The 22,268-nt window shown below is 40.6% G+C and overlaps 4 protein-coding genes across 9 annotated transcripts in view; 1 reads left to right on the top strand and 3 right to left on the bottom strand.

Moving 5' to 3' along the window:
• uhrf1bp1l (UHRF1 binding protein 1-like) overlaps positions 1 to 1,089 on the bottom strand; it is a 33,476-nt gene extending 32,387 nt beyond the window's left edge. For 2 of the 4 annotated variants that reach the window (XM_034863611.1, XM_034863612.1), the window contains exon 1: positions 704 to 1,088. In XM_034863611.1, the coding sequence (XP_034719502.1) occupies positions 704 to 747 (44 nt within the window). In that variant the 5' untranslated portion in view covers positions 748 to 1,088. Of the gene's footprint in view, positions 1 to 703 lie in introns of all 4 variants that reach the window. The other 2 variants (XM_034863610.1, XM_034863613.1) reach the window with 2 other exon arrangements.
• A 1,621-nt stretch (positions 1,090 to 2,710) lies between these two features.
• On the top strand, positions 2,711 to 6,754 carry LOC117938889 (cytoskeleton-associated protein 4-like). Its single transcript, XM_034863841.1, has 2 exons — positions 2,711 to 3,185; positions 4,833 to 6,754. The coding sequence occupies exons 1-2, from the start codon at positions 2,868 to 2,870 to the stop codon at positions 6,051 to 6,053; spliced, it is 1,539 nt and encodes a 512-aa protein (XP_034719732.1). The 5' UTR covers positions 2,711 to 2,867; the 3' UTR covers positions 6,054 to 6,754.
• A 665-nt stretch (positions 6,755 to 7,419) lies between these two features.
• Positions 7,420 to 12,670, bottom strand: ikbip (IKBKB interacting protein). 2 transcript variants are annotated; one of them, XM_034863843.1, is made up of 4 exons: positions 12,226 to 12,670; positions 12,026 to 12,143; positions 9,017 to 9,238; positions 7,420 to 8,121 (listed from the first exon to the last, which is right to left on the bottom strand). In XM_034863843.1, the coding sequence occupies exons 1-4, from the start codon at positions 12,429 to 12,431 to the stop codon at positions 7,555 to 7,557; spliced, it is 1,113 nt and encodes a 370-aa protein (XP_034719734.1). In that variant the 5' UTR covers positions 12,432 to 12,670; the 3' UTR covers positions 7,420 to 7,554. The 2 variants fall into 2 exon arrangements, with proteins under 2 accessions (XP_034719734.1, XP_034719733.1); XM_034863842.1 differs by lacking the exons at positions 7,420 to 8,121; positions 9,017 to 9,238 and adding an exon at positions 9,417 to 10,900.
• A 734-nt stretch (positions 12,671 to 13,404) lies between these two features.
• On the bottom strand, positions 13,405 to 21,637 carry arfgap3 (ADP-ribosylation factor GTPase activating protein 3). 2 transcript variants are annotated; one of them, XM_034863819.1, is made up of 16 exons: positions 21,434 to 21,637; positions 20,614 to 20,732; positions 19,964 to 20,036; positions 19,720 to 19,851; positions 19,471 to 19,551; positions 19,253 to 19,349; positions 19,103 to 19,162; positions 18,937 to 18,983; positions 18,678 to 18,829; positions 18,430 to 18,561; positions 18,197 to 18,322; positions 17,747 to 17,896; positions 17,411 to 17,537; positions 17,078 to 17,165; positions 15,735 to 15,859; positions 13,405 to 15,638 (listed from the first exon to the last, which is right to left on the bottom strand). In XM_034863819.1, the coding sequence occupies exons 1-16, from the start codon at positions 21,500 to 21,502 to the stop codon at positions 15,621 to 15,623; spliced, it is 1,596 nt and encodes a 531-aa protein (XP_034719710.1). In that variant the 5' UTR covers positions 21,503 to 21,637; the 3' UTR covers positions 13,405 to 15,620. The 2 variants fall into 2 exon arrangements, with proteins under 2 accessions (XP_034719710.1, XP_034719709.1); XM_034863818.1 differs by lacking the exon at positions 13,405 to 15,638 and having other exon boundaries at positions 15,696 to 15,859.
• Between the last annotated feature and the right edge of the window lie 631 nt (positions 21,638 to 22,268).

The raw sequence follows: 22,268 nt of genomic DNA, 5'->3' as shown, positions 1-22,268 counted from the left end.
ATAAAAGGGTGCTCACCGTTGCCAAGAAAAGCTGTCAATTGTGTTTGATTAGGATGACAGTAAAGCACATTTCCCTCCCTGATGATTTTGTGTTGTGTGCTGATGCATGTGGACTTAGTGATGCCTCTGATAAGGAGGCACAGTGGTGACAAGACCGGATATGTAGTCAAGAAAACTGCACCTCGCTGAGTTGCCCTTGAGCCAGTGGAAACCCTGGGCTATGCCTTCACATTTGTCGAAATATTAATGTTAAATTAGAGTCTAGATGTCTCATAATTATGTGATTTATGTTGCAGTCAGTGTGCTTTCCAGCTAGGAAAAATTTGGAGCATAATTTGCTTTTAGGGGAACGCTGAGATTGTGGTTTAAAACAATCTGACTCAACCATTGACTGGTTAAACCTGCTCAGGCAGAGTGCTAAGGGATTAGCGCTTCACCAGCTTATTAACACCAGCGTTAGCAAGTTAGCTGCCACTAGCAATGTCTCAGGCAGTGAGGTTAGCTACGACAACTGAGAACGCGAAGGACAGTCTGACAGACGAGCTAACTTACTAAACGGCCAGCGGAAACGTCTCCATTTATGTTCAGACAATAACATTTGTTTTTTGTCTCGTTTATAACGTTAAATTGAAATGTTGGTAAAAGCTAGCTAACGTCTGTCCGTTTCTCTCCACTCCGTCTGCTAACACCGTTCAGGACTGACCTGGAGAGATGCTTCAGGATCTGCTTCTTGATGAGCCCAGCCATGGCCGCACAAAATCCAAGCCTCCGCTGGGTGCCTGGGCTAGCTGGCTAGCTTAGCCGCTAGCTTTTCCCACTCGAGGTATAAACACACACAGGTCAAATTATCACCCCCGTGTCAGTCTTCATTTTTACGGTGTTCCCGCTTCTTTCTTAGAGAGATGAGGGAGTGAGGGCAGAAAGACAGCATTTCAGACGTCCGATTGACAGCCGGGCTCGTAGACATATCACGTTAGGCCATGTCATGCAGATATGCCGATAAAGCTCCAAATTGGTCTAGCTAGATCTCTGCGATATCATACACCGAACACCTGGACAGCGCGTCGGAGGAACAGCGTCTGTTGTCACGGCGTCTAGGCGGGGCAATTTGATGCGTTCAAAGTGTGCTGGGAAACCTGTCAACTTAGAGGTATGGATGGGGGCATGGTGAAAAAGAAAACTATTTGTGGCTCTGGATCATAGACCGTTAAGTCTTTGTACGGTATATATACTGCGTATACATACAAATATACAGTATATAAATACATATATATATATACAGATACTGTACACATGTATATATAGGTATATATATATATATAGTCCAGTAAATTAGCTAAATAAAAGCCCAAATTGACTGTCTTAATGACCGTTCTAAACTTCTACCTGAATGCATGTTTACTCTTTTGTTTTTTAATGTGGAACAATGTTAGGTCTGCTATTAGCTACTGGCCTGCCTTTTACAGGAAGATACATATCTACCATATCTACAAGACTGCATTGTAGATTTGGACGCAGTAGGTTTTCTGTGTTCTCGGTTTGCTCTCACCATGAAACCCTTTAGTGACCTCTAGTGTTCAAATCGAGGATGTAAACGTGCTTTGGGCTGTTCATAGATACACAGACATACTGTACATGCTCTCGCATTGCCAGACCTTCCTCAGGCTATTTACATAATTACAAGAATAAGCATGGTATCTAAACTTCATTTCCTAATAGATGTTAGAGATGTTTTTTTGCACGAGGATGTGAAAAGGCATTCAGAAATAGTATAGACTATTATAACAATTCAATGGGTGATGTAGTAATAAGGCCATCATAAATTATCTGAATCTCATACACTAAATATTGGTGTTTTGTTTTTCATTGATGTACTGTTAAGGACAATAACTATTAAAGAAGATTGTGTTCATTTACTTACAAACACAATTAAGGAGAAAAAACTGAATTAACAGTCATAATGAATTAAATGCAATGAAACGACTTGGACTTTTTACTTCTTCGTCAGTGGACATTAAAGCTGTGAGTTTACTGGATGTGTCTGTGTTGAGATGTAACCATAGGAGTTAACAGCAGCCTGCAGAATGCCACGTATGAAAGGAGGAGCAAACAAGGAGGAAGAAACAGCCCCCCCCCCCCCCCCCCTCCCTGCACTGCTCTGCTTCAGTATTAACTTGTTAGAAGAAGTTTGCACCAGTCTTCAGTGTTTTAGAATGAGCCTGTAACAGCCTTTATGAACGTGTGTCGTAGAACAATAAAGGTGAAATCGAGGGTTTTATGTCATTGACGTTCACTGATAGACTTTATAATAATGATGCACTAGCTGTGGTACACCGTTTTGTCCCAAGGTGCATCTTTTGTTTTATTTTGTTAGATTAGATTAGTGACATTTTCTCAGTCCATGTTAAGTTAAATTAAGCCTATGCTCTTTTTGATTCTGTGGAACACTTTGAAAACTCACTAAAGAGACCTGAACAATATTTTAGGAAATATCACTGCTGTTGCACAAGAGAGAGATGCTGCTGCAGAACTTTATTCAGTGTTTGGGATGTATTAAAAGATAAATTACAATGACAGATGTAGTTTCTGTTGTAAAAAAAAATAGAGCATTATCACCAACGTATAAAAGTAGTAGAAATCCTTCATCCACTGGTGTGGACTAGAGCCTGGAGTTAAACATGGGACTGCCCCCATCCGCATACCTCAGCTTAACAAAAAAAGCTCCCGTGGAAAGACACGACGCGCCCGCTGATACGCTGCTGGTCCAGTTAGTGGGCCTGGACTGGAAACATCCTCCATCCATCCACGACTGCAAAACCAGCAGCTCTCACATCACACACAGTTATCTCAGCGAGCTCCCATTCACGATGACTACGAAAAGCCGAAACAAGAACAGCTCGAGCGAGAAGAGCGCCGCATCCAGCCAAGATGATGCGTTGAAGAAAAGCCAAAAGAGCACCAGTAACGGGCTGAGTGACCCCGGACCTCAGGGGCCACGATCGGGCAGCTGCCTCGGTCTACTTGCGACCACTGTTTTTTATATCGCGTTAATAGGTGCAGCAGGGTTTGCTGCTTTTTATTTCCAGCAAGTTGTGGAGGAAATGCGACAGACAAACGCCAGGCACGAGGAGAGCGCACGGCAAAACGCGGAGCTGAGCGGAAAAATGGAGAGTGTCCTTCAACAGGTAGGTAGACTACAAGAAGTACGCACTGATTTTCAGTTACATGAGCTGGGGTTCCCAAACTTTTACCAAAACTCCCGGTGAAATAAAAATTATGCATATTATTGTTTTTGTTTAACATTAGATAATCCATTCGTCCATAGGCCTAGTTGTTGTACTAGATATACTCTTCTTGGCCCTATACTTTTCATTCAGCAAGTTTCCAATAATTAAATAATAATAAGTTTCAGACCTGGTGAAAATAAATGACTTTTTCATTGTTTTCTATCTTGTAATGTTTTCTTTAGTACAGAAAGTACAGAAATAGTAATGTCAGACCATCAATCATGTTTAGCAGGAGTAAACAAATTTGAAAGATTCACAGGGTTTGTAAATAAATAAGTTCAGTTTCTACAGGCCTACATGCAAAAAAAAAAAACACCTGTCTTATATAGCTGAAGTCATCACCCTTTTTCATTCATTCTCTACTTCCTGAATGTGAAGTACATTGTGTATCTACAACCAGTGTAAACTACACTCAGGATATACTCTGACTTCAGTTAGGTCATAACTCAACTCTACTCATGGTAGAACGTGTTTGTTACGTCAGTTTAAACTGAATGGGAGCTCACTTTTCATATTATAAAACTCATAATAGTACTGAGGAGTGATGACTGCATTGCGAAAATTTACCAAGGTTTTTTATTATTTACCAGCACTGCAGCTATATCAAATTAAGTATTATCTTTTTACTGCACCACTTTTTTTTTTATCTGTAAAGATTTTTTCACCCCACCACAAAAGTACTCTTTTCAGGTACTCTTCGAATATGGAAATTACTAGTAAGTGGACCTTTAGTTAAGATACTTTTGCCACACTATTGCTAAGGTCAAGAATTTTTTACCTCCATGCATCATCTATACTTTCAAATATTACACTTGCTGTATATGCAACAAAAGATATTTTTAATATGCAAATAAACAAAATATCTAGTTTAGGATATTCAGTTAGTGTAATATTTGAAAGTTTGAGGGTAAATTATAAAATTGAGACAACAGTGAAAGTTCATTCTTGACCTAAGGAATTATCGTACTTTTACAAAATAAAGATAACCCAAGATTCACTTGCAAGCATTTCCCTGAGCTTTCAACCACATCGCATAGTCTTCATCAGTAAATGTGTGTGTCTGAGTTGACTGAGCCAACCCTGTGACAACTGAGGCTACTCAATTCACTGATGGAGACCATGATGCCATTGAAAGCTCAGGAAAAGGTTGGAAAGGGGTGAGGAAGATTCTTTCAAACTGCAAAATTGAGGCATCTTTGTCAGTAAGTAGTTTGTTTTGTAACTGCAATCACATGACAATAAAATAAAATGGTGTAAATACATCACTGTCCAGTGAAGACTATGTACCCCCAAATTTGCTAATTTAGATTTTTTTTAAAGAACTGCTTTGGGTTAGGAAAATTAAACTATTTATAAACCCGCACTCACTAATCAGAAAACAAGTCTGTTTCTTAGCTCCTAAAAAAATGTAGCTTTTGGACATTTTGCATTTATTGTTTTGGAGTGCATCATAACAAGTGTCTACGCAAGTGTTTGAATGTCTCCGGTAAATGTTAAAATGGATTCAAAACTGATGGTGTCTATGTATTCTGCCTTGTTGCACAGGTGGAGTCTTTGAGTAGTGTTGTGGACGGGCTGGAGTCATCGCTAGGGGTTACAAGGGTGGAGATGGAGGGGGCCATCAGCCGAATGAAGCGGGGCGAGGTGGAGACGAGGAGGGTGGAGGAGGCCCTACAGAGGCTCCAGAATGATCTACTTAGGGACCTTTCAGAGGGCATCAAGGAGGTAAAGGAGGCCCGAGAGAGGGACTTTTCTTCTCTGGAGACGACTGTGGAGGAGCGCCTGGCTGAAGTGAGTCAGTCCATCACAGCCAGCGTGGCCGAGTTCACCGAAGCTCAGGGCGAAACGCAGAGCCAGCTGGCTGATGTCAAGGCCCGCCTGGGGGACATGGCAGAGCCTACGCTCCTCAAACAGGAGCTCTCTGCCATTGTGGATGTTGTGGCTGAAATGAAAACAGCCAAAGAAGAAGCTGATGGCTCAGCGGATTCCTTCAGGGAGCAGGTAGGTGCGGTGAGGTCAGAGCTCCACACCCGTAACCAGGAAGTAGTCTCGCTGTCCCAGGAAGTTGAAACAGTGAGGTTAGTCTTGCAAGAGGCTATTGGAAATCTGAGGCAGTCCCTGTCTGAAGCAGAGGCCGATGTCAAGGCTCTGAAGGACACAAGCATGACACTGGAGAGCGGCGTGGAGCAGGCCGCCAATGCTGCTGGTCACGCGGAGGAGGTGGTCAACGCAGCGGTCGCTCAATTCCAAAAAAGAACAGACGACCTGGAAGCCAGAGTTAAAACATCGGAGGAGAGCGGAGATTCACTGTCAGCATCAGTATCAGACATCACCTCCAAAATTGAATCTCTATTCGCCAAATACGACACCCATGAAAGCACTCTGACCGCACAGGGGCAGGCCGTGGAGAATGTCAAAACTGACGTGGAGCAGAAGATGGAGGAACTGAAAAGCAGTTTTAGGGAGCTTGAGTCCAACATGGCTGCTCTGGGCGGTGCCCAGACCGAGCTACTGCCCAAGGACTCCAGCCTGGATGAGCAGGTGGTGGACTTGGAGAATAGGCTCACTGCTCTGGAGGACAGCAGCAGCAGCATGAAGCCAGAGCAGCTACAGAGCTTAAGAAGCATGGTAGATGGCTTGGAAAGCAAAGCAGCCAAGCTAGAAGGCCACGATCAGGCTATTTCCGCTCTTCAGAAAGCTCTGCAGGAGACTACACAGACACTGGCGGGTTTATCTCTTGACAAGAAGGAAATGAAGGGAGTTTGAGTTAGCAATGTCACATCAGGACACCCAAACAGATTCCCAAAGGGTGACCGTAACCCACTTACTGTTTTCGTGCTGCTGATCTGTGAATTCCAATCCACATTCATTCTGCACTGTAGTTATTTTTGTCCCAAATGTTTTGTTTAAATTTCTGTGCCAAGGCGGTTTCCTTTTATAAAAAACAAACACGCTAATGCAATAATACGCTCTTTTGGAGCACTTCTTTGTTTACACACTAGTATGTGTTTTTTACAAGAATAAAACTCTTCGTGGTGTAAACTATGATGTGTTGTTTACATGGGTAATACAGTGATTGTATTGGGTGGAAGTGAACCTTGATAGGTGTGAAGGGCTGCTTTAATCAATTAGGAATTCCATCTTGATTAAGTATTTCATGTTTCTTTGAGTTGAACAAACAATCCTCTCACATAAAGCACAATTTATTAAGCAGCACCACATTATTTAAAACCTGTAACAAAGCATGTTATCCATGTAAAACTTTAATATGGCTGGGTTGGCTCAGTTAGTAGAGCAGGCGCACACATTTACATAGAGGTCTAGGCCTCCATGCAGAGGTCCGGGGTTTGAGTCCAACCTGTGACGATTTCCTGCATGTCGTCCCCCTTTCTCACCTAGCTGTCCTGTCTATTAAAAAGGTGGAAAAGCCCCCCCAAAATACAAAAAATAAATAAAATAATACCTTTGCTGTGGAGTCGAGAAGGTGATTATCCACATCATTAAGACTGAAGACCACCTGCTGAGCTCTTTAATCTGCACACAGCAGTAACATGTCATTTTCCTCTTTTTTGGTTTAGTTTTGACTCTCTTCCAGGTGTTCTGCAGAAATATGCTTCCTTGTTGAACCCCCACACGAGGCTACAGTTGTGTTTTGAACATTTGAGAAAATGTAGTGGGGCCAGCAAATGCAAGGAACTAGTCTTGCAACATAGCTTTGGTTAAAAATAAACAGGAATCCTAAAGTATTAAAACCTATAAGATTAAGATACTCTAAAATCTTAGAGTATTTAAACACCTCGTCGGTTAAGGTGACTTTTTCTTGGCCAGGACCAGTAACTGTAGCTGTAGCCTAGTAACACAAGTAGCCATTAATCTCTTTTTTCAGTCTGCCGTAAAGACATGAGAGTGGAGTCTATTTCTTTCGACAAAAAGGGATTACGTGTATTTCCCAAAATGTCAAACCATTCCCCCAAGCCCATACATTGTGCCCATACTAAATGCCTACCTAAATTTGCAAACTTGAAAAACATCAATTACAACATTTAGGAATGCTACCAGACTAGCTGTCAGATTGTTCCCACTTGCACCAGTTTTGTGCTTTAAACCAAAGTTTTTATAAAAAATAAAAAAAGGTTTCCATATTTATTTAATTAGTAATGAAAAGGTTCATTTCAGTAAACCTTACAGTAGTATGACAGATGTGATTTCTGAGAAAAAGCCAAAAGAAGAAAACCTTGATCTAGAGGTTGTTGAAGAAGTGTGTTCCTCATGTTGGCCGGTGCATCTCTCCAATATCGGACATATCAGCTATTTCACTAACCTGTTTAGTTGTAAAACTTAAATCTCCCTCTACTGCAGTGAGGTTAGCCAGTGTCTGTCTAAGCTCAGCAATCTCCTGCTCTCGCTTCATCAGATCCTCTGCTAGTCTTCCTATCCGCAGAGTCAGGTCTGACAGCTGAGGCTCAAACGCCCCAAAGTCCCTCTTAATAGCAGCAACTTTTGGTTTAAGGTCGCTGGCAAAAGTCACTGTTCTTATCAGACGAGCTCTGCCGCTCTCTAGCTCTCTCAAGCTCTCCGAGATCTGTTTGTCACTGGCGGTGAGTTCAGGGATGCGCCTGCGGAGCTGCTCTATGGCCTCAGTGTTGCGTTCGGACAGAGCGCGGAGATTTGAGACTCGGTCGATGCTGCTGACCAGCACATCCCCGATGCGTTTGACCATGCTTTGCTCCACCTGCGTGGTCTTGTCGTCCAGCGCCGCCAGCTGAGTCAGCAGAGACTCCAGCTCAGACTGCAGGCCGCCCATCCTGCGCACATCTGTCCTCACCGACGCCACCTACAGGGGACACACAGAAGAACACAAGCTAAGAAACTCATTTTTAAAGAACAGGAAAAATGTATTTGTTTCAGATGGGGTCAGCAATAGATCTGGTCCGCTACCATTTTTTACTTCCAGATACTGATTTTGATACTGGAACTTGCATATCGGCCGATACAGAGTACTGATCTGATACCAGTGTGTGATATGTTTTATTATATTTTAAAAACTGTATACTACTATCCCTGTATGAATGTGATATGATTTCTATCTTTGTTGGCACAGGTTAAACTAACAATGAATGCCGCAGACCTTTCTTTGATCATCCAGTTTGACAGTCAGGTATAACAAAAAAAGAAGATAAACAAACTACTTTAACATAGATTTTCTTTAGGGCTCTAGTACACGGTATAGGAACGGTGAATTAACTCCAGTACTTCCCGTTACCAATACTGCCTAAAACGGTGGTATCAGTACATCTCTAGTCTGCAACAGAAAATGTATTTCGCCTCAGCAACATGAGTCCCGCAGAGATTGAATATATTCATGCAGATTAAAATCTAACGTTAGATGGGATTTCTTCTACGGCCACTGAAGGTTATAATGAATTAATAACAGCAGCAAACAGATATTTACATTCCTTATCAACACTTCACTATTATTTGGAGATGCCAAAATGAAAAGTGTCTTTATGTAGTTTTGCATTGAGCTACACATTTTCTGACTCTAGGAAAACAAAAGTGACAAACTTTTGTTACATTTCTTTGTAGAGTTGCAGTGCTTAGCCTAGCCACAGAAAGCGAATCGTTTGCTATCAATTGTAAGGATTTAAACCATTCTGTGTCTTATGTGACAGTTGATAGGACAAAACAAGACATCCGAAGACATCACCTTGGAAATTTTAACAACATACCTTGTTGGCTAAGTCTTTTGCGATGGCTGAGGTGCGCTCTTCGATCTGTCCCACGGCGTCTCTCAGTGACGTCACGCTGGTCTGAAGCTGAGCTCGTTTCTCATTCAGCCCAGAGGCCCACTCCTTCAGCTGGCTCACGTCCTGCTCCAGACCCTCCAGCTGGGGCCGCAGAGTCCCCCGCTGACCCCAGAGACCCTCCAGCATCAGCTGGACGCTCTCACACTGAAACAGGACATACAGTTCATGGATTGGTAGATACGACTGTATGTGTGTTCAGGAGATGTTACTTATTTTAGGCAATGATTTGATACAAGGTATCTTTTCAGGTTATTTCCCTCTATAAAAGAAAACTACAGGAGAGAAACTACTGACTCAGTACACAAGATGATTCAATATACCAAACAAATGAAAAGATTTTATTAAATAAGTTCAGTGATGAAATGAGTGACAAGCTTTGAACAGGTGAAGCCAAAATCAGATGGAAATATGATAGTTATCAAAAACATTAAGATTTATTGCACGTCTACAAAAGCTATTCATGTACTTAACATGAGATGATGATAAAACTGACAAAGAAGTAGTTTAGGGCTGCAACTCACAATTTTTTTCTTGATTAATCAAAGATTCATTTAGTCTAAAAGAATGTCAGCAATTGTGAAAAATGCCCATTATATTTTTTTAAGGCAATGTCATGAAATTGCTTAACTGATTAAATCGACTAACGTTTCAGATCTAATGCAGTTATATCTGGAAAGACTGGCGTAGATATTGTTTTACAACTATTACTCCACGTAATGTGGCATGTAGTATATGCCTAAAGAAACTTATATTTGTCACAACCACATTAAACTAATATTAAAATAAAAAATAAAAATCTTGATTTTGTGATGCACATTTTGAAAGACATTAACACTTTGATTGCCTTTTACAGCCGAGAGTAAAAGAGGGCCACTCCTTTTTCCTTTCCCTAGACTCAATACAAAGACATCATTCAGTGAGGTCATCATGTAGAAGTTGAGTTGTCTCATCTTTTTCCCACTCCTCCTCCTCATCATATGTCCATGCTTCTTCCTCCAAAGTGTCAGAGTCCTTTTGGCTGTCGGCTGTATTTTCCCTTAGCACCATGGTGAGTTCACGGACAGCCTCTTTAACCACGGATAACTCATTCTTCATCTTCAGGATGCTGTTTTGAGCCTGCAGGGTGTCCAGATCTTGTCTGATTTGAATGATTTCATTAAGTGCTTTCAGCATGCTATCCTCAGTCCCAAACACCTGTAACGTCACCTCTTCCAGACGTTTTTCTGCCCCACTCAGATCACCTGCCAGCCTCAGGATGGTGCGCACCGCCTCTTCCACCTGAGGAAGGTGCTCTTCACACTCCTGTGCCCGGGGAATGTGCTCCTGGAGCTGGGAGTTGAGCTCTGCCTCCCTTTTGATCAGGCTGCTGATCTGCTCCTCCAGTTTGTGGATCTGCTTGGTGTTCCAGTCCAGATGATCCTGTATTCGCTGGATGTCGTCTCCCTCAGTGCGCTCCAGAGCTCGGGCATTCCTCTTTGTGCTGTCTTCAAGCTCCTCCAACTTCTCCGCCAGAGACCGGGCCCTCCGCTCGGCCTCGTTAACCTGCTCTGTGGCACCGCTGTGAGCTTCCCGTGACTCGGCCTTGAGGGCAGACAGGTCAGAGGTGATGGCGGCCAGACGCTCCTGCCACGTCTCCGTCACATTGAGGAAGTGGGCGTTGACCGTCTGCAGGCCACGGGAGGCGGAGTTCTCATCGGCCTGAATCACCATGACGGCAGCGTGGAGGGTGGAGATGTCCTGCTGGAGTCGTGTTGCCAAGGAGACAGTGGAAAGCGCCTCCTGTAGGTCCTCCTCAGAGGTGGCGAGCTGCAGCCGCAACACAAGACAGGAGGGCTGTTTCTGTAGGGCTCTATGGTCCTCAGTACTCATATACAGCAGATACAGTAGGAAACAAAGCGCATGCATTCAAAAGGCACTGTGTACAATATAAGTCAACTGTGGATGAAAAAGTGTTACAAGAGCACACAAATGTGGATACTATGGATGTACGGGGGGACGCATGAGATTGTATGATTTTCTTGTTGGCATTTTCAAAGAACAAAAAGAAAATGAAGCATGCAGAGGGCTTTATATAATATAAGGCAGTAGATTAATTGTGACCCCCAGCATCACACGTTACACGTACATATTTAGGAGTTGTAAGAGGTGGTTCCACTTGAATAATTTTTATGGGACTTAACATTTTAAACTGTCCAGAATTTCATAAAAATGCAAAGATACACGTGCAAAACGTCCAAAATAAATCCAGAATGTTTTTTCTTCTTTCTTATCATGTGAATCATCTCACAACCCAGAGGGAGGGAACCAGTAGTTTACTCACTGTACATCCCCCTTCTCCCTAAACCACAATTATCAATCAGAATTATATTATACTTGTAATTCTAATTTTAAAGCTAAAAAAAAATAAAGCAAACCAATGATTCTTAGGTTTTCATACATAAAGGCTAATTGTTCCCAAAATACTTAAATAAACAATATAATATGTTATCACTGTATACCATAAGTGGTCTTAAGCTATGCGGACAGTTTGGGTTATATTTGTTCAGGTTTTGAAAAATCTGTTCCTGAAATCTCTGCCCCAGCCATAAACATAATTATGAAGCAATGTAATGTGGGGTACACAAACTATTAAAAATGATCTTTCCCTATTATTAACAATAGGCCTACAAATATCACATTGTTTAAACAGTTTAAGTAGAGAATATTTCTTCATTAAAACTATATACCATTATATACATTAAATTCCATCCGCCTCCATTGCATCGGGGTCCCATACACTAATATCTCGAAACTTGGGCACATATAACCAAAACTGTCCGTTCAGCTAGATAGCACTAGAGTAGTGAACGTGTCATTTGGGTGAATTGACCCTTTAATGCTCCATACCTCAAAACAGCTTCACATATATGTTACACTTTAAATTAAACGTACCTTTTTAGAAACCTTTAGGACTTCTTCCTCCATGTCGAAGAGACTTGAAGTCTTTCCGTGTAATGACTTGTACTTTTCTTCAATTTCGGAAAACCTTTCATTTTGCTGTAGCACCACCCTGGAACGAAGAGATGCATAAACTTAAGTAGAGACCAAAACTCTTAATAACATTAACGCTAACGCAGATTTTGTTGACTTACCAACTCAGAGCCCCGCATGCTGCAAGCGACAATAAGCACATAATACTTCTTATATCCAAACTCGACGACGTTTTGTTGGCTCCTAAATTGTTTCCAGCTTCTGTCTTCACTTTTTGCCCTTCATCTTTGCCATTTGCAGCCGACGTTTCGGACACTCCATCGCTTTGTTTTTGTGACTTCTTCCTCTGTTTTAACTCAGTAGGCATTTTAGCACACTGTAACTTTTACTATGCAGGAATACAACAGGTTTTAACAGTAAAAAAACAACAAAAACATAAACGTTTAACCACCTATTTGTTACGTTGCACAATAAAACACTTCTTTCACAGATAGGTTCATAATGCAGGATACTAAAGCAACGTAAAAAGTATAAAAATAACGGCTGCGTTATGCGAATGTTACCGCTAGCTAAAACAATCCTTTTTTTAACGTTGCCCCGTTCCTTGGAAAATGCCTCCTTCACATGCTTGTCTTAAGCTCGTACATACAAAATCCAACAGATTTTGTGTTTCCAACTATAGATACACAAAATCTGTATCAAATGTAGCAAGCATTTATGTACGGAATGCGTTGCTTTTTTGTCTTTTAGCTCAAGCCACACAATAGTTTGAAACCAAACTAAAATGTTCAGTCGCGTTTGCCAATTTGTTCCATCGTTAGGACCCAACCACAACTCTCATAGTTCCGACAGCGCAATAAGCCAATTAAACGCCTCAGCCAGCCACGTCAGCGGCCGCCAGCATTTTTTTGTCCTAACAGTCACCTTACCGGAGAAGCTCAAACAATTAATCAGGTGATTAGATGGCCAGTAAATTAAAATTTAACACCAGCAAAAAAAAAATCGATTAAGTAATTGATCTATCAAGACAATATCTCTCTCTTTATATATATATATATATATATATATATATATATATATATATATATTTTTTTTTTTTTATTTTTAATTTTTTTTAAGCTTCTCCATTGTGAGGATTTGCTGCTTTTCACGATTTATGTGATTTTAAATTGAATATTTGAGGGTTTAGACGGTGTGTAGGATTACACAAGACGTAAAGATGTTGACTTGGAGTCTGCAAAACTGTTATGAACTGTTATTTTCTTACAAACCAAACAATTACTCAAACAAACAAAAAATGCATTTTTCTGTGCAGTGTAGCCACAAAATGACGAGGCAAAAGAGCTTCGGCACGAGCCATTTATTTGGCATGTTTCCAAAAAACTTACTTCCATTTTGAGTGTCAAAATATGTCAAAACTTGATTATCAGTTGGGCTTTATAAAGGGTAATTCAAAGCCCTATACAACATTGTATGTAGCAGTACTATAGTATAGCTTTTATCAATCAATTCTGTTGTTCCATTATTATTTACTGGCTCCCAACAGCAGTGTGCTATCTGGTATCGAGGATGTGTCAGCGTGTCCTATTAACTACAAGGGCCATGCAAATTACACAAGCTACTATTCTTTTAGGTAACTTAACAATATTTGACAGACGAAGACACAAACAATCTTACAAAGATCAACTAAATTAAAGTCCAACAGGGAAGCAATGCCAGCTTAGAGGAAAATGTTGAATTGCAACACAGTACATGAAGCAAAAGCTGCCACATGCAATTTCTAACAAAATAATGTGCAAAAAATAACCAGATGACTGCACAATATTGCAATATGAGGGCGCTTTAATCAGAGATCTTTAGAGTAAGGCATAAAGTGATGGAGTAAACAAATATTTGGTCATTTCAGGGTCTACAACTTTCACTTTTAGTGTTTCTTATCTTTACAACTCAACTCAGCCACTCTCAACAACTCAAACGCCTGAGAAGCAGTACAGTAATTGCTCTGTAATATAAGCATCCAGTTCCAAAATCAGGGCTTAAAAAACTCCCGTCTGTTAACTCTGCATAATTAGATATCTGAAATAGAATTTGAAGCATCACAGCAAACTTTACCTTAATGCTAAAGCACAAGCAGCAGTTATTCCACCCCGGAGCCAGATATCAACCTGTTTTTCTATTGCTTTTAAATGCCAAATCCCCCAAAATTAAAATAAATTATATTATAGCACCACATGTAGTGCAATTTATTTATTATGACATTTGCAGTATGTTACAGAAAAACAAAATGAGGCCTTTAAAAAGGGGTTGTTTCATTCATATTTTAAGTGGACATGTGTTGCTGTACAATGGGTACTGAAAGCTACAAAGAGGTCCGCATCAGATAATTCTAGCCTTCTAGTGTGGTTATTTTGAATGTAATACCAAAGGGCAATGTCATAGCGGACGTACAAAAACACTAACAAAAAGCAGCTACAAATTAATACCAAAACATCATCAAAAGGCTCCCCTCAAAATATGAATCTACTGCTAACAATGTTATCAATCTCAATATCTTAGAGTGTCTGATTCCAAGCAACATAATTGAGAAAAAAACAAACAGTGCAACTGACCTATATCAAGCAGGGTTATTCTAACGCTATTAGGTAGATCGCTAAATGACTAACTGGCTAGCTTAGCATAAAGACTGGAAGCAGCTAACCGGCTCTGTCCAAAGGTTCCAAACGCTTCATTGTGCTGGTTGCTAAGCAGACTGTTGCCTACAGACAGAGCCAGGCGAGCGGTTTGCTTCTGTTTCCAGTGTGTATGCTAAGCTATGTTATCCGGCTCCGGCTACTGCTTTGTATTAAACTGACACATATGAGAGTGGTATCAATCTTCTCACCGTACTCCTGGCAAGAAGGAATGAGCATATTCTTTAAACTTCATTTTTAATAGCTGCTTAGATTTCATGCCATCTTGTCCTTTTATACTGACAGATGCATGGCCTGCAAAAACAAAGAAAACCATAACTAAACACAACATAATGTAGCTAATGTGTTAACGAGGCTAATTCAATTTACATAACTGATAGTATGTGTGATTAAAAAACATATATATTTATATATATCTGGTCCCCCAAGGCCTCGTTATCAGGTTTTGGTCCTGTCTTTGAAAGAGCAAGAATAAGTGCACTTTGGGGACAAAAAGGACACTTTTAAGCCTGTGAGAATGTGCAAAAAAGCCCAATACAGAGTGCATGTGATATGCGAAAGTCTGTTAACCAATTAAAAACATACAACTGAGTATTCTCCCCTCCTCAGGGTGTTGTTTATTTATTTTTTTACCTCGTCAACTAAAGAAATCAAATCTATTCTTCAAAACACCCCAAACCCTCTGCTACATATAATTGTTTTTAAATATTTAAATGCCAAGACCCCCAAGCAAAATAAGCAATGACTAAATCAATTATACTCTTTTCCTCCAAGGATAAGTGACCACCACTCATTGGGAAACTTAGCTTTGTTAAACAGAGGGCAACATGAGGGCACCGAATCTAACAGAAGCCACAAACCATGACTCAGGAGCTGTAGTGATCCTGGAATGAAGAAAACACATCATTAGAAATTAAATTGATGTTTGTCAGACAAGATGGTTATGTGATCACAATTCAAGTTGTGTATTTCTGACCAACCTGAATTGAGCTAACTACGCCGCTGGCCATGACGGATAGTTTTCCTGCCACTGAGCGCACGCCCAGTTTGAGCTGTGACATGTCAGGAGCACTGGGCAGCACGTTGGTCAGGCGGTAGGAACTCACTGTGAGCACAAGACAAACAAAGTGATTTAAGATTATTTTTGGTGTTCCCCAATTTTCTTTTGTACAAAGTTCACGAGTGGTCTAGCCTGCCTCTCTCCACAGAGAAAAAAACTAACACTTTTGAAACTAAATTAGTTCTTCAATCAGAATCAATTTTGAGTTTAAACGTGTTACGGAAATCAACTAAAATCTAAATAAACAGTCGATTGTCTGATTATTGCTGTCTCGGTACAGACAGTACTTCTAACAGCGTAGATGTAGTTATGCCTCTCTGTCTATCGACACATTGGGACCTATTTTAACGATCTAAGTGCACGGAATGAAGCACCTGACGCAGGTACGTTTAGGGCGTCTCCAAATCCACTTTTGCTAGTTTGACAACAAAATAACATAATATAATTTTTATAAGTTATTTTTATAAGTGTTGTACTTAGCGTCTTCATTAACTAATAGGTTGTAATTTGGGCGTAACATGCAATAAACCAATCAGCGTGTCATCCCCCATTCCCTTTAAAAGCCAGGTGCGTTGTACCTTGGGGCATTGCTATTATGATGGCGGATTTGCACCGTAATATTTTGATTTTTAATCATTTGCATGTTTGTGTGCTGCTGTGCTTCCACATGAGTGTGTAACAAGCATAGTGTGCGTGAGCTGTGCACGAGCCTAGGCGCATTTTACTGAGGCGCTTTTAAAATAACAATGAAATGCTGTGCTATTGACTTTAGACCAGGTTTATTTTGGTCAATGGCACAATCACTAAATGCTGTTGCAATATAGCAACGCGCCAAGAATTGACCTGAACACACCTCCCTGTAAGAACAGCAGACCCATGGGCGCAGGTGCATTTGCTATTTAAACGACGTGGGCACAGGACGGAAAATTAACAACGGCATCGTTCTTAAAATAGCAAAGACACTTGGGTTGGTGCGCTGCGCTGGGTGCAGCGCACCCTTACCCTCCATCATGTCATATAGCCGTTTGGGGACTATGTAAATACGACATTCATTAAATTGAAACAAACAATTATCTACAAGACTCTGAAGTTATCAGTTTGATAATCTAATGTAAAACACAAAAAATAATTTCTTTTTTTAGGTGAAGAATAAAAACTGTTTGGGTCATTAGACATACATTTACTTTTATTTATCAATAACACAAACTTAAATGGTTATTGAAATGCTTTTGCAAAGGCAGGGATGGTGCAATAGACTCTTACCAGTCTGTTTCTTTGGATCATCGAAGAGGTCTGCTGAACTTATAGAGGCACTCCCAGAATATCTTTCCAGTCGTGTTTTGGCCTCATACTAAAGAGCAGAAACACAGACATAATTCTTTGCAAACAGTCTTGAGTACTTTTAAAGTTTTATTAATTTTGATGTGCGATCACTATAGCCACTTGTTTATAAAAACAACATATTATTGACTATCTGCAATTAAAACCACACTGTGTCCAAGTCAACACATCATCATCAAAACCATGTGTTACACAATATATGTTACAGTATACACAACATGTGGGATGGGTAGGACTCATGTTGTCATCGCGTACCTCAGAGTTATCTTGTTTTCCAAAGTACATGTCAGAAGAGATGGCTTTCACGTCACCTCCAAACTTTTTCTGAGCTTCTCCTGTGTCCGACACTGGCACTGCTTCTGGTTTTCTTCTGGCTGTGGGCCTGATAAAAAAGAAAAAGATGATTGTTACAAATGAAAACACTTACGATTTAATAACAGAAATCAGCACTAACAGATAGCGGTCTATTCTGAAAGCAAAAAGGCTAAATTCCTACTATATCAAGCAACAATAAGTAATAAAAATTCATGACAAGTCTGTTACAGTGACAGCAGCTGGGTCTATATTCCATTTAACAACACACTGTCCTACCTGTCATTCAGTGATGATAAAGTGGAGGTCAAGAAGAAGTCCGGCTCTGGTTTCTTGCTCTCCTTGAGCCAGCCTCCTTCACCTCTATCATCCCACAGCGAGGAGAAACTATCTGACGTTTCCGTTTGATCATCAAACCGGGACAAGATCCTAAAGCAAGAAGGCCATTATGTATGAGAACTGAATCTGCATGATCAAAAGCTAGGAAAGGCAGATTTCAAAATTCAAATTTAAAGAGCTTTAAAGCCATAAAAATATTAAGATACAGTATTGCCGAAAGCAGTGTATGATTACTGACATAAACTCCTATTATACTCAGAAAATTGTAATACCATGCTTTTACAAACCAAACTGCAACAGCAGATTTGTTTTTCAAAATGAATAGCATTTGTGCACACAAAATTAAGATAACATATCAAATACCAGTTGTAGAAATCATATGTATCTGACCTAGAGCCAAAGGACCCTTCATCATCAATATCCTCTGTGAACCGTCGTGCTTTTGTGGTCTTTGTCCCCAGTGGACTCTCCTGCTGGATCATGTGCATGTCCGATGTCACAGAGTGAGACACTCCACTGGAAAGCGATAATGGGAGCAAGAAAAAGACATAAGAAAATAAATCCTTGAATCAACTACAGGATCACTAGTAGGTGTCTCTTCATCATCTTCATCATCCTCATACCTCCTCATGCCCAGACCCATGCCCAGTCTCTCAGCTTGCTCTTTCTTATTCCCCTCTAATCCCTTCAACTTCTTCTCCTCCATTTTCCTCTGCTGCTCAAAATCTTTACAGGCCAGTCGCAGGGATGGAGAGCTGAGAAGGAAGAACGCAGGCAAGTAAAAAAAAAAAAAGAAGGCATTACAGAGGGAAAGTACAGCAGAAAAAAGAGAAACACAATTTTTTTTTTAAAGAAAGACAAAGAAACGCACATAGATTCCTCAGGTTGGTTGCTATTCTTGGAAGCACCAGTGCTCTCTTCTTTCTCTCTGAGCTTGTCGGCAGCTTGAGCCTTCTTCTCCAGGTCTGAGAAACTCTTGCTGCTAACCTTCTGAGCGCCCAGACCCCCTTTCTTAGAGGCCAACTAGAAGCAGACACATTTTACAAAACACACTATGGATGCAAAGTCTGTGAACACACATACTTACGACAATGCGCAATGTCCAAACAGAAGTTACTATGAGTTCATACTGTTTTCTTGGTGGCAGTTGGCTTCTTCTTAAGGAGAGATGAAGGCTCTGGAGAGATCAGAGGACAGTAAAGTTACACCTCCAACAGTTTAGGAATGATTCAGATCATCAGGGTCTAAAATGGGGTAATGGAGCAATGTAAGTAAACATGAAGAATATAAACCAACCTAGATTTGATTCTGTAGAAACACTCAGCATCTCCACACTAGGGCCCTCATCTAGATCACCTGAAAAGGTAGAATGTATATGAGATGAGCCATGAATGGAAACGAGATCAATACAACTAGTGCATGTTAGTAGTTTGTGAATATGGTTACCATCTGCCTCTTTTCCTCTGGTCAAAGGCTTCTCTGATGTGGAGGAGCTGAGACACATTTGAACCGTGTTGGCCGTGTTCACATTTTCAGGGAGAGCCTAGGGGTAAAACAGACATAAGTTGTGAAATTACTCAAACCCTGTCACTATGTGGGTATCCAACAAGCAGGTATGTGGATACAATTACACTTAGGCAAGGAAAGCACACTGCTCATCATACCTGTATATGAAGGCTGAAGAAATCCACTTGCTTGTCGTCTGGTGATGTTGGGGAGAGAGGAGCCTGACTGTCAAGCCACAACTGTACAGAAGAAGAGCAGTAAAACTGATACAGCTATCTGTGAACTTAAAGATACATTCTCTGCAAAAGTGTGATAAGCAAAGAGGAACTGCATTATGGCTTCTCTCCAATCGGTGGAGCAACCTGCCAGTGTGGGAAGTTTTATGACAGTAAACATGTCTGCATTACCTCAGTGCCATGGGATCTGGTGGCTTGTGTGGCTGAAGCCTTTATCTTCTCCCTGTACAGCTGAGCAGCCCGGCTGTTGTACTTGGTATTGGCAGCACTGGTTGTGCACCCATGTTGACTGAAAAAGGACATCTAAACAGATACAGGAAGGATGATGGGGAAAATGAAGTAAAATTACATGCAAGTCACACAATGCTGGAATTAAAATCTGATTTGTGCTGATATGCTGCCTTCAGGTACTGACCGCACTGGCATTGCCTCCCACTTGCATACATCTTAGCTGAAACCAAGACCAATTGAAATCCAGCTCAGTGGACCTGTGTAACACATCAATGTCAAGATTAGAACAAACCTTACATTTCTCTGCCGCTAAATGGTTTGACATGGACAAACAGCATTTCAGGTTCCAAAATAGTTCTGTCCGTACAATTTTACTCGTCTGGAGGTTTCTGCTCGTATTAAGAACCCTGTGAAATTGTTTGCTTTTTGTGTTTTCGTGACAAGAATATTGCAATTCATTATACATTGGCGGCTTGCCTCAGCCAAGTAGCAGTAGCTTGTCCGCCAATGGTTCAAAATGCTCATCGTTTACCAAAGACAAAGCCCAGGGAGCACATTAGCCATGTTGGCCTCACTCCATTTGCTACCAGTGGAGTTTAGAATTCAATACAACATTGTCATTATCTGTCAGGCTCTACACTGTAAACCCCCTGAGTACATTACTTTACCTCTCACTGTAGGTTGGTCCAATTCAGTTCTAATCTAAATTGTTTTGTTACTTTTGTATTTGTTGCTATCGTTGCAGTTTGGTATTTCCTGCTAAAAGCGTTCATTAGGCAGCACCTTGTAATTTTTGTTTAGAAAAGTACAACATATAAATAAGTCCTGACTTACCTGATGAAGGACAGATGCACCCCAAGAGACCTGTGTGTCCCAGAGCAATCTATACACAGGAATACACCGTAGGTGATGCTGGCCCAACTGGGGTTTTTAGCTGAGCAGTCAAAGCAAATCTAGGAGAAAGAGAGCACAGGAGAGGCATAGACACAGACCAATATATAAATAGTTGGGTCAATTGATATTTCAATGAAACAGTAAAGACTAAATTTTTTTTTTTTTTAAACTTTCACCTCATTCAAGACTATATGATAGATCAATAAAAGACGTGGAGCAATCAATGTGAAGGGTGTTTGTAACCATGAAGGTCTGAAGTGCATGTAGCCTGTGAAATTAACTTGCTGCTGATTCAAACAGCTGTTGGTGAAGTGACATGAATTCCCTCTTTACTGGTAAAGCAAAAAGCACACTTCCATTGTGAGTATATTCAGAATGTATGCACTACTGTTTACACTTAGCTAAGCCTTGAGGGAGCTTAAAACAAACCAAAAATTAAGCCTAAACAAACATCCAGCTAGCTTAATGTCAACTGTCAACATGTAGCTAGGCTAGGCTGTCAACCACTTGGATAACGTTACGTCTGGTTACAGTTCCCAAGTTTTCTGACAGATTATTCTGCTGCAAATGTTAGGGCATAATTCAACGAAGTCAACTGATTTTACACACGACACGTATCAAGTAACGTCAATTGTTGAATTAGGCTGTTGAAGTAATGCTAACTTTGGCGTTTCTCGAAGTGCGACGTGTCAAATACAGCTACAGTTCAACTTCCTTGTTAACGAGACAAGCTAAACCGTCCGTCGTTTGAAACTCTCACCTTATTCGTAGGGATGGCGCGAAGTCGCTTAAAAATAGTGGAAATGTCCTGCTTGCTGGGCTCTGACATTGTTCTATCTGTTGGTGATAACTGGTGGTTAGACAGGGGAGTAGCATGAAAAACAGCCCTGTGTTTTCCTCAATAATAACCGAATACGACACGTCAATAGGGGAACATCATGCTCGGGCTCTGATTGGATAAAAATTACCCGTGGTTGTGTTATTGTAGCAAGGTATCCTGGGTATTGTAGTTTATCTTTACATTTCAAGTTTCAGTAGTTTTCAGAGTGATAAAGTATTAGCATAAATAACTTAAGTAGAAGTAATTTTGTGAAGGATTGCCATATGTTTATATACATTGTATTACTGTTTGTCTGCTTGAGTAGGGCATATGAACATTAATTCAAGGTACAGACTGATTCAAGTCTTCATCAACTTTGCATCAGTCAATTGAAATGACACAATCATTTAATATACCCCAGAAGACTTTACTAGTTAGAGTGTGGATTTATCTGCAAGATACTGACTACAAAAATCATATAATTGTCAAGTGAAAGCCAAACTTTCTCTAAATGTGTGCAATGGAAGTACAAAATTTCATGAACCACAACCTGTATAATTCAGTGGTCATGTTTGGTATAATTAATTTAGTAAACTAAATCCAAGCATGTTAATGAGACATTTTGAGACATGCAATTTAAAACAACCATACTGTAGAATCACTTGAGATTTACTTCAACAGATCACTGACAGAACTGTACAACTAAGCCATTGAAATTAGACATTAGCCCTCCTGTGGTCTTCAGATCAAATTTGACCCATTTCCAAAGAGTTTC

Source organism: Etheostoma cragini, chromosome 23, assembly GCF_013103735.1.
Source record: "Etheostoma cragini isolate CJK2018 chromosome 23, CSU_Ecrag_1.0, whole genome shotgun sequence".
Lineage (NCBI taxonomy): Eukaryota > Metazoa > Chordata > Actinopteri > Perciformes > Percidae > Etheostoma > Etheostoma cragini.
The sequence above is the reverse complement of the archived record's forward strand: the minus strand, read 5'-3'. Positions and strand labels throughout refer to the sequence as shown.

Bases quoted from the DNA above. Each gene is read 5' to 3' on its own strand.
- ikbip (XM_034863842.1), bottom strand. From the start codon at position 12,431: ATGCCTACTGAGTTAAAACAGAGGAAGAAGTCACAAAAACAAAGCGAT. The intron at 12,144-12,225 runs GTAAGTCAACAA...TCTTCGTTCCAG, and splicing joins GCATGCGGGGCTCTGAGTTG to GGTGGTGCTACAGCAAAATG. The intron at 10,901-12,025 runs GTACGTTTAATT...TTGCGGCTGCAG, and splicing joins TCCTAAAGGTTTCTAAAAAG to CTCGCCACCTCTGAGGAGGA.
- arfgap3 (XM_034863818.1), bottom strand. From the start codon at position 21,502: ATGTCAGAGCCCAGCAAGCAGGACATTTCCACTATTTTTAAGCGACTT. The intron at 19,552-19,719 runs GTAATGCAGACA...TCTTCTGTACAG, and splicing joins CCAGATCCCATGGCACTGAG to TTGTGGCTTGACAGTCAGGC. The intron at 17,897-18,196 runs GTCAGATACATA...TTCTTGCTTTAG, and splicing joins GAAGGGTCCTTTGGCTCTAG to GATCTTGTCCCGGTTTGATG.
- LOC117938889 (XM_034863841.1), top strand. From the start codon at position 2,868: ATGACTACGAAAAGCCGAAACAAGAACAGCTCGAGCGAGAAGAGCGCC. The intron at 3,186-4,832 runs GTAGGTAGACTA...CTTGTTGCACAG, and splicing joins TGGAGAGTGTCCTTCAACAG to GTGGAGTCTTTGAGTAGTGT.